The 11195-nt window shown below is 43.6% G+C and overlaps 1 protein-coding gene across 4 annotated transcripts in view; it reads right to left on the reverse strand.

The window, feature by feature from the left end:
* ARID4B (AT-rich interaction domain 4B) overlaps window positions 1-11195 on the reverse strand; it is a 143016-nt gene that overhangs the window by 53646 nt on the left and 78175 nt on the right. For all 4 annotated transcript variants that reach the window (XM_006016345.3, XM_006016344.3, XM_025213420.1 and 1 more), the window contains 2 exons: window positions 2577-2649; window positions 757-851 (listed from right to left, as the gene is read on the reverse strand). In XM_006016345.3, coding sequence (XP_006016407.1) covers window positions 757-851; window positions 2577-2649 — 168 coding nt within the window. The remainder of the gene's footprint in view (window positions 1-756; window positions 852-2576; window positions 2650-11195) is intronic.

Genomic DNA, 11195 nt, shown 5'->3' on the forward strand with positions numbered 1-11195 from the left:
AGGGGGATGAAAGTGGAGAGATACCTGGGGAGTCAGATGTCAGGCAGGTTATAATGTGTCATAAATCCAATGTCTATATTTAGTCCATGATTTTTAGTATCCAGGAGGTTGATGAATTGGAGTTCATAGGCTCGTCTCTGGGAAGTATTTTGTAAGTTTCCTTTCTAGTTTCTAAAGGAAACTTACAAAACACTTCCCAGAGACGAGCCTATGAACTCCAATTCATCAACCTCCTGGATACTAAAAATCATGGACTAAATATAGACATTGGATTTATGACACATTATAACCTGCCTGACATCTGACTCCCCAGGTATCTCTCCACTTTCATCCCCCTTCCCTTCCTCCCTCCTCCCCGCCGTCTCTCACCCATTGACTCCTCAATCTACATTTTCACTGACCACCTGCCTTGTATGCATACCAGCCCAGCCGCTGGCTTCTTTACTTCTCATTCCATCCAGGAAGAGCACACACCAACTGCTGAAACTTCCTTAGCCTGATGAAGGGTTTTTGAATCCAAAAGCTTGCTTAATAACTATTCTCCAACCATTTGGGTTGGTCTAATAAAAGATATCAGATTCACCCAAGGAACCTTGTCTGCCTATGTCCCTAGACCAACACGGCTACAACCTACAGCTCTGTAGCAATCATGTATAGTCATATATACTATTCATTTTATCTATTTTTTTAGATAGATATACTTTTGCACAGACTTCATGGGTCTGGACTACTTTCCATCTTAATTTTAATACTTACATTATCAAACCCTCCAAGCTTGTGTACAAGTCTGAATAATTTAAAGAGATTCAAATTTCTGTATCCCAGTACAGGTCGTTTATTAATGGGAGTGCCTGTAAAAGAATACAATTATTAATACAGTTTGAAACGTATCTTTTGAGCTGAGCAGAAAACCAGCAATGTACACCTTAATTATTTCCAAGGATACTGGTTTTCTCTGCTTAAAAAAAAAAAAATAATTGCAAATTCTCTGATGAAAATCCCCAAAATCTTTTCCGCAATCAAAATGAAACTCCACTCTATATAGAGGTATCAGTTGAATGTAATGTTTTGTCAACACATTTACAACTTTAAAGCAGTTTGGAAGCCTATAGTGCCTCAAACATTATAATAAAATAAATTCTAAATACCTTTATAATTCGTTATTTGATTTTGCTGGGTTTTTTTTTTATCATGAAAAATGAGACTTCCCCATGCTCCCTTTGCTCACCAGGATGCAGGTCCAGCTGTGCCTGTGACCTCCTCCCACCTGATATTCCAGTGCCCTGGCCCCTGCCTATGCTATTGCCCCTCACTCCCAATCCACAGGCCCCTTCTCCCCACAACCCTACTGGAGGGGACCCCCAGCCCCACATGGACTCACGGGACACCAGCAGGGGAAGGGAGCGGTGGGAAAAGGGGTCCTTCAGGGGCAGCAGTGAGCTATATGGCTGGAAGGCTGCCAGCCTGCAAAGGGAAGCCCATCGTTTCCCATGGTTTCCTCCTTCCAAGGAGAAAATCCATGTTTTTCTGAGGTGAACGGAATACCCAGATCCCTGATTTCACACTATCAACTGTATTACTACAAGCACTAACTGTGACCATATTATACCCATACTATGTCTTTTGTTGTTTTTCTGTCTATACAATAACGTAATAAACAGCACAGTCAACCTATATACAACTTTAAATATCCTACTCTACTCAAAACACATTAATGTCAGAAAGAATATTTACAAGTAGATACAAACACGCATATGGAAGTAGTTTCTCTACAGAAATAACAATTTTTGCAAACTGTTGAATACAGTAGTCATTTTCTTCAGTTTGAACCATTTAAAACATCAGATTATAGATGTACATGCATCAATGAATACCTTATATACACAGGACCTATTACAGCCTTATCAATATCATATAAAACAAGTACTTCACAGCTACAATCCCTTATGCAAGTTTGTAGGCATTAATGGCATCCTCTATATATGAAACAGGTCTCTAAACTCAGGTCTTACCATGCAATTAAAAAAGGAAATATTTTCCTTTTTAAAACAATTTTCTTGCAATATACAAATCTCTCAAAGATCTGACATTAAACAGCTTTTGTTTTAAAGACATTTCAGTCTGCCTTATTAATATACAAGCATGCAGGTGGTATTAAAAAGGCACTAGATAAATACAGGATGAACAAAACCATCCAAATAATATAAGCAATCTTAAAATTAATCTCTCAAAATAACTTGTTAAAATTTAAAAATGTAATCTGTGCATTATAATTAAGAACAGAACTAAGTTTTAATACAGATATATATAGGGGGATATACAAGAAGCACATCAACCTATTGTTGAAAGCAGATATCTGTCTGCATTAGCAGCCATGAATGCTTGAACGCTGGGGGAAGGAGAAAGCAAGAGGCTGCCACCTCCCGGGTTTTAGGAGAACAAGAAATGGATACAATTCCGTGAGTTCCTGAAAATGAACTGCATAGGAAGACTGGGTCATAGTCTCAAAGCTTTAGTACAGTGTGGGCAGTACATCTACCTTTAATCTGCTGCATAATCAAAGATAAAACACCCACCTCTGTCTTCCATAAACTTGTATAACTGCTGTAGAAAGTTCTCTCTTTCCTCTGGAAAAGGCTCTATTTCTTCCTATTTTAAATAATACAAGAAAAGAAAATGTATCACTGGTCTCGTTTAGCATTTTTAACTAATGCACTTTCATTTGGAAAAGTATTACAATGAATTCAGTATACATTAAAAAGTTCAGGTTACTGTAAACACTGACAACACACTATATGAAGTGTTTATAGTCCAAAATGTTAAGCAATCTAGGAGCAAGAGAAGCTAATCTGCTACTTGTAAAAATGAATAAATAAAAAAAATTAAAAATTAAAGACTGCTTAGAATTAACGGATTTTCAATACATCATTAAAGTTTCATGATAATTGTGATAAAAAATTAAGACTATATCTTAAATGTGTCAAGTTGGGCAGGAATTGGCTTAGGACAAACCGGTATTGCTCTCCCAAGAGCAGGGGTGAGCAATTATTTGGGCCAGAGGGCCACAGAGAATTTGGGTGAACTGTTGTCGGCCAGGTCGGCAACCTCTGCTCCCCCACCCCCAACAGTTCACCGTAACTCCCTACATGGCCCTCTGGCCCAAATAATTGCCCACCCCTGGGCAGAGAACAAAGGCTAGGGAAACCTAACCTTTCTTTCTCCCTTCTCCTCATACCCCTTTCCCCACCCCAAATCCCCAGCATGTGGCCAGGCCAATGCCATGCTGTATTCCTATGTGCCAGACTGGGCCACGTGGGTACAGTTGATGCAGCTCCTGCCCAACACAGCCTCATGCCAGGGACTCAGGGTCAGGCAGCATCCACTCCAGCTGCGCCCACCCATCACAGCCCAAAGTGGAGCAGAGGAACACAGAATAGCACCAGTGCCTGTACCTGTGCCCCTAACAAGGACCCAGTCCAGCAGTGCCTGGATAACCTGCAGCTCCTGGGCCTCTTCCCCCTGCACCTCCTCCCCTGCCAGCATGGAGAACCTTATCTAAGCTTTGATTTCACTAGGCACAGGGTCCGAATGGTGCGCAGACACCCTCACCGGGGAAAAGCCTGGCCAGGAGCTCAGTTTCCCCTGCTTTGGAGCTTATACTGCGGACTGGGGGGGTGGGACAGGGAGGGGAATGGCTGCTGCAGCTGGCTGGCATGGAGAGGGGAGAAGGGCGAGAAACACCAAAAGCCAGAGCAGCCATGGGATGGATATAATTCTCCTGCAGAAGAGTAGCCGTGGGCCCAGGTAAAATCATTTGGCAAGCCAGATGTGGCCTGCAGACCATATTTTCCCCATTCCTGCCCAAGAGAGTATACTAGATTCTGAAATTCAGTTGTCCTGTCATTAGACATGGCTACTCCTTCATGACTGTATGAGGATGTGATGAAGGGTATTATTTCATACTTAAAACCTTGTCTAGATTCCTCCCACCTACACAGTTGGTCCAATAAAAGATATCACTTAATTCATCCAGAGGCAAGGATTTTTGTAAGTCACTTTCCAAAATGAACTGGCAAATACGATTGTGCCTGCATCTTTGTGTCAGTGGCTCCATAACTATTCACAATATACAGAGCCCAAAGACATTACACAAACATTGCCAAAGGAGTGGTATTCTGGTACCAACTGAATACAAGAGAAAACCCAGAACAGGGACTTAAAAATAAAAGACTGCTTGAAGTTTTACATCCAGAACAACACCTATAGTAAATTTACTTGGAGATTAACAGGAAAACACTGTGGTTTAGTCAGAGGTGACCCAAGCAGGGTGCGGGGCTCAGGGCAAGTCAGGCCACGTGGGGCCCCACCCTGATCTCATGGGCCCTGGACTCAAAGGAGCAGCTGCCGCCACCACCAGCAGAGGGGTAGTAAGTGGCTGGGCCACCCCGCAAAGTGCAGGCCCCAGCGTGGTTACCCCAATTTGCTCCCCCTAGGGACGGCCCTGGGTTTAGTACAACAGTTCCTCCCAAGCAGTTAAGCATTCCCTGGTGATCCCATGTGCCATAATCAATATCTATAAATATGTGTCCTACACATGAAAATCACCTTACTTCTCACATAAACAGAAGTGCAAAACATTTTGATAACTATTTGTTTCTCATATTTCCTTGCAGTTCTAATGCTGTGAGGAAGGGTTTTTTCCTCCCCAGAGAGATACGTAAACCAAGAATCAGCTTTACTACCTTGGTATTCCTTTTAGCTCTAATCAACTTCACAGTTTCTATAACCGACATAACCATTTCAGCAAACAAAGAAAAACTGTTGTTGCCATACTAGCTTTCACCTCTCCCATCCTACTACAAGCAATTCCTTAGATTAGTTATGAAAACTTCACCTACCCAGATGCAAAAGACAAAAGTATTATCCATCAGGTCTAGTACAGAGACACAAGAGACCTCTGTTGACAAAAATATATTAAGAATAACATAAATAAAAAAGGATGGCTCCTTAAACTGTCTCAACACAGGTAGAAGGATGAAAACAGGAACAGAGGAAATCTACAGTAAACAATTTTAACAGCAAAACACTGTGGTTATTGTTATTGTGCACTGCTACTTCCACAACCTACAATGAATCCACTAAATGGATGCACCAGAACAAGCAGAGAAAGTTAGGAAGGTGTGCTGGAACAGTTTCCCCATAAATAACTAATTACTGATAAAATTTACGTGAGAAAAAAAAAAAATCTAGCGATGGAAAGACTGCATAGCTGAAGAGATCAGCTTTCAATTTAAATTTAATACACAAAGGAGGAAAAAGAAACCCATCCCAAGTAACAAATGCGATCGCTGATAACTAGAGATCCATGCTGGCATCAAGGGACTTGATTAATGTCAGTGAGATGGCTAATACCATCTCAAGAATATGCAAAATAAGCAAGGGATATTTTGCTGCTATGTCGCCGGGGGGGGGGGGGGGGGGGGGGGGAGTGAGAGAGAGAAATAGGAATAATTCTAAGGGAAGGGGCCCATATTTCATTAAAATTTGCAGCTTTTCCTCAGAAAGGCAGGAGGTACCCTACAAGGGCTCTTCCTAGCATTTCTGATCAGGAGAAAAAGGAAAGAAGAGATATAGCAGGTTTGTTTATAATAACTGTTGCCAAAAGAGGGTAGCCACACACAATTGCAAGATAACAGGGAAGGAAAGCACTGAGCAAATAATTCCCAGTAAATTCAGAGGTTCAAGATGCAGGATGTATCCACATTCCTTTTAGGCTAAAGGAGCCTAAAACACTAGTGGTGAAAATGCTGAATTAAGTGCCATAGGCATTATCCTGACATATTACTCCTGAAGCACAGGTTATTTATTGCACCAGATGCTACAATATACAGAGATGCAAGTAGATACCCTTTGTTGCACTTAATTTTTCTATGACATTTTAGGATACTGTGCTAAAGGAATGGGGTATTGAGATCCGACATGCCAAAATCTATCCATAGTAGATGAGCTGTACCATTTCAGAGTCTGTGAAATCCAGCATAAAACTCCATGAACAGACAGTGGGGGGACAACCCAGCAAAGATAAGCTAATTTTCTGAAACACTCAAAGAATCAGGCCATGGTGCTATTAGTTTGAGGTCCAAGCTATGTATAACCTTTAATTTTCTGGCTTTTCAGCCTACTGCTGGGCTAGATAATGTCAGTGTTACTCACCCTGAGGTCACCAATGTACCTGACAGCAAGCAACAGGCAGGTTAAAAAAGGTAGCACAATGGTTTACTTCTAAGCAAAGGAAGCAAACAATTCAATGTTAATGAATATACAATAGATATTTTATCATAATCTAACAGGAAGCCTAGTCTGCCTCTCTATATTTGGCTGAAGCTAGATCTAGACTTAGACCTATAGAACTAGCTAGACCTATCCGCACACTAGTGAAGGAGCAGACACTGGCTGACAGAGTTGCCTCTTTGGGGACTGGAAAGGAAGCAGCCCTCTTGAAAAGTGCAAGAAGGAAACAAATATTTCATCTGTTTCTACAATGTCTGTCACCACAGTAGTCCACCCAAAGTGATGGCGAGGGAAAACCCTTTTCCTCAGTCTACAGTTAGAAGCCACGTGACTGGCTGTAAGGGAACAAATGAGAATTCTTCATGGCCTAGGGCAGGGGTGGGCAAAATGGCAGATCTGGCCAGCAGCCAGATTCCATTTCCCAGCAGCCTCTGCTCACATGGCAGGCAGTGGTTCACGGCTCTGCCCCAGCTCAGGACCACGATGTCACTGTTGCAAGCAGCCAGGGCACAGCTGCGATCTGCAGCCTGCACGCTTCAGGCAGGGACATTGCAGGCAGCAGATTGCAGCTCTGGCTCCTCGCAGCAGTGACAGAGTGGGACCAAGCCGGGGCAGAGCCATGATCTGTTGCCTGCACACCCCTGCCCCGAGCATGCAGGCTGCAGATTGTGGCTCTCCCCTGGCCCTGGACCAAGCTGCACTGTTGCAAGATCCCAGCAGCTCCGGAGCAGGCCCCTGCCCTGCCAGCATGGACGGGGCAGGTCTCCATGGCAACCCCAGTCTTGCACAGTGGAGCTGTGGCTGGGGTCTCCATGGAGACCGGCCCCAGCCACATGGGCAGGGGCTGCTGGGAAATAAGAGTCCACTGCTGGCCGGACTTTGCCTGCCCTGGCCTCAGGGGAGCTGGACTAACATGCCCATCCAAACATCTCTAAAGTCTCCAAAGTATTCTCATATTGTTGTCTGAGAAACTTCCCGTGGCTGGGAACTCACAGAGAGTATATACAGCAATGGAAGTGGAAGGAGGAAGGGAGGGGAAGACTCGCACACAGAAGGGGAAAGACAGGATCAGACTGCATGAGTTAAAAAAGCATGTTACTCTAGTATCTTCTGGACTGAAGATTACGGAGTGAAGGCTAGAGACACTACAGAAACAAAGCTAAGAACTGTCACAGCAAATCCCTCTAAGACTGGGGAACACAGAATCAAAGGCATACATAGAGGTAGCTTGCACAGACCAAGGGACAGCAGATCATACCATATGAAAGATGACAAGGCTGGCAGAAGGAGCCACGGTAGCTGCTTCTTTCTGCCAAAAAATGTCCAAGGGCCAAACTACTAAAAATACTAAGACTTCAAAACTCACTTCTTGCTCACTCATAGTACCCCTCCCAGGAGAGAAGCACATTGTATTGTGTGCCTGGTTGACTAGTCCAGCAAAAAAAGACAACGACACTGTGAGAGAGATGAATGTATTGAATCTGCATATGTGAATCTAAAGTTACTTTGTTGCATCTGCTAATGCTAATATATGTATACTTTTACTTCATTTTTACAATATATTCTGTGCCTGCCAATCTGGCAGCACTTTTTCCCACATTTGTGGCTGGAGTCATTTCTTTATGAATGCCTTAGACAAACACAACTGGCATCAAGGATGGGATCCCATGAGCGTGGCACTCATTAAATCAACCTGAAGTATTTATTTTATTTTAACTGCGAGCACTTGAAATCTGTTGGAACCCAAAATGGCTGCTTATATTGGAACAATTGGGGCTTGTGAAAGCACCCTGGAGGACTAGCCTATGTATATATAGCAGCTGGAACAGTTGTTTTTTTTTTTTTTAAAGCAAATGAGATTCCCTCATGGAAACACGTAGCTGTATTACCAAGTTTAATGGGAGGAAAAACACAGTTTGCTTCACAACCTGCTCACTCACCCCGGAAGAGACAGCAAACACAACCTTTAAGGAATTAGTAAAAATTGCCCAAGAGCATCTTGTGCCTAAAACATTGGTTACTGCAGAAAAGTCAGAGTTCCTTAAGAGAAATCAACCTGAAGGTGAACTGTTTCCTCTTTTGCAACAGTTACAGAAATTGTCAGAAAATTGTAATTTTAAGGACGGACTTAATGAAGCCCTCAGAGACAGATGCGTGTGTGGGCTACTTAATGAAGCCATACAAAAGGAAGCTCTTCACATAGGAAGACCTCACCTTTAAACATGCTGTTCAGATTGGAAAAGCTATGGAAACTGCAGCAAAGGATGCCACAGAACTGCATGGAGGAGTGCCTATGGAAACAGGAACAAATGAATTATTAAATATACAAAGAAAGAGCCAGGGCAGGTACCAACTTCATGTGTAGAAAAGGATCTCACAACTAACTAATAGGTGGCTTAAGGAATGCTACTGCTGAAACTGTAGTAAAAAGGATATATCCAGGCTGTGTGCTATGCTAAGAAGTAAAAAAGAGAGACTGCAGTAAGGTATAAAGAAGGGAAAAGGTACATGTAACAAACAGGGACAGTAGTAAGACAGACAGTGAGAATGGAGTAGCTAGTCTGGGCCTGTCATGTGAACAAGGGTGATAAATCATCCATCTGGCTGACACCCCCGGTTGGTGGGAAAACCCTTAAAATGGATACAGACTGCAACATCTGTTATCTCATATTCTGAATATTAAAAAAAAAACTTAAAACTATGAAGTTAAAGAAGATCCTGGTGTTGTTAAAAATGTATAAAGGACAGAAGATTATGCCAAAGGAGGCAATGTTAGTGCCATCAGAATACAACAATAAGCAGTGCTTTTTAAAGAGTTGTTCATCATTTAAAAAGGGGGACCCTCTGTGGAGTCGTGTATGGTTAAGACAGGGGTGAACAAAGTCTGGCCATGGGCTGTATAGGGCCCACAGACTCCCTTTCCCAGCAGCCCCTGCCCATGTCACTGCATCCAGTTTCCATGAACCACAGCAGTGGCAGGGCTATGACAGCACAGGGCTAGGGTTTCCATGGAGACCAGCCCCAGCAGCGCTGGCAGGATGTGTAGCTGGGCAGGGAGCTGCTCCAGAGCCAGGCTCTTGCGGTGGCGACAGCACTATCCCACACCAGAACAGAGCTGCAGTCCAGTGCGTGCTTGCCTTGGGCAGGGGCATGCGGGCAGCAGATCACGGCTCTGCCCCAGCTCCAGACCATCCTGTCATCACTGCAAGATCCCACCCCCAGCTGCAAAGCAGCTCCCTGCCCAGCTGTGTATCCTGCCAGCGCTGCTGGGCCCAGTCTCCATGGAAACCCTGGTCTCATGCTGTTACAGTGCCACCACTCCTGGGGTCTCTGTGGAAACCAGCTGCAGCCACGTAGACAGGGGCTCCTGGGAGATGGTGTCTGGCTGCTGGCCGGATCCACCATTTTGCCCACCCCTGGGTAAGAGATTCACCTGGTTTGGAATCATGCAAAGATGCTACAGGCACTTTCAAAGGTCCCTGCAGAAACAATTAAACAACAATTAGAAGGGTTATTAAACTAGGCCTCAAAGTATTCAAGGCAGGCATTTCCACATGGAAGCTAGGATAACGATAAATGAAAATGAACTTTTCACAAAGCTTGGCCAGTTCCTTACAGCCTGTGCGCCAAGGTAGATGGGGAACTGGACCACTGAGAAAGAGAAAACACTTACAAAAGTAGCCTGGAGTGAGGGGGGCACACCTATGGTGCCAATTGTTTAAAACAAAAAGTGGTGCAGTAATGATGTGTGAGGACTTTAAGCTGCAAAATTTGCACTAGGGATGTTAATATTATTTTTAAAAATATTCATTTAAGCTCCTCTAATTATATTGGTTAAATGATTAACCATTAACACAGCGGCTCTGATGGCTGCTTCTGGGAGCCAACTCGCAGCTCCCAGAGCCCTTTGACTGGGAGGTATGGGCAAGCCCAGCCAGAAAACACAGCCCAGGTGAAGCCCCGACCCCACATCCAGAAGGGGTACTCACCAGAAGGGATACCCTGCTTAAAAAAAAAAAAAGGTTGAAAACCCCTGTGCCAGCATACCAGAAACGCAGTATACGTTTCATGCTAGCAATGCTATTTATGGGTTGGAATCTCAGGTCACAGCTAGACTTATTAAAATAAACAGATTTGCAGCAACATGTTGGAAATTGCCAAATAAATCAGGCCAGGATAAGGAGAACAGGCACCCCCTGGCAGATGCATGTAGGCCAAAATATAGTTTCCTGTGATTACCAGGGATTTAAGAAATGGCAGCCTGTGGCTGCGAGTGTACAAACAGGTCCTTTACCCTACACAGTGTAAGTGGTGTCCAATATTGTTTGGCACCGCCACATCAACCAATTAAAAGATATAAGCATGACTGCTGAACAAAGTATAGCAGCAAGAGTTGGAGCTTCACCTATTGTTGCCATTAGCTTTGCAACATACAGTGACAATCAGTAATACTACACCAGGTAATCACAATGCTGACCGGGCCAGGACTTCATAATGTTGAGCTACCTACATCTGACAGATACAGCTGAATCCAACATGGATGAAGGAGGGCCACCTTCTCAGGACTGTTTAATCTAGTGGTAGCCACTACACAAGAAGGAAATGTAAACATGAACCTGACATAATAATCAGTGCACCATGTTCTCAGGGATGTGATCAAGGTGATCAACATTACCCATAAAGGAAAAGCGAGTCACCTGAGAGAACTGCAATCTGTACCTTACGCCACTATCATTTCAAAGGGAAGGGGGGGAAGGGGAACAAGATGCAAGATATGAGAACGTGTAAAATCTGCATGCGTGAATCTGAAGTTACTTTCTGTTGAATCTACTAATGGCAATGCAGGTATAGGTTTACTTCATGTTTACAATATATTCTGAATGCGCCAGTCTGACAGCACTCTT

The sequence above is a fragment of the Alligator sinensis genome, unplaced genomic scaffold, assembly GCF_000455745.1.
Source record: "Alligator sinensis unplaced genomic scaffold, ASM45574v1 scaffold93_2, whole genome shotgun sequence".
Taxonomy (NCBI): domain Eukaryota; kingdom Metazoa; phylum Chordata; order Crocodylia; family Alligatoridae; genus Alligator; species Alligator sinensis.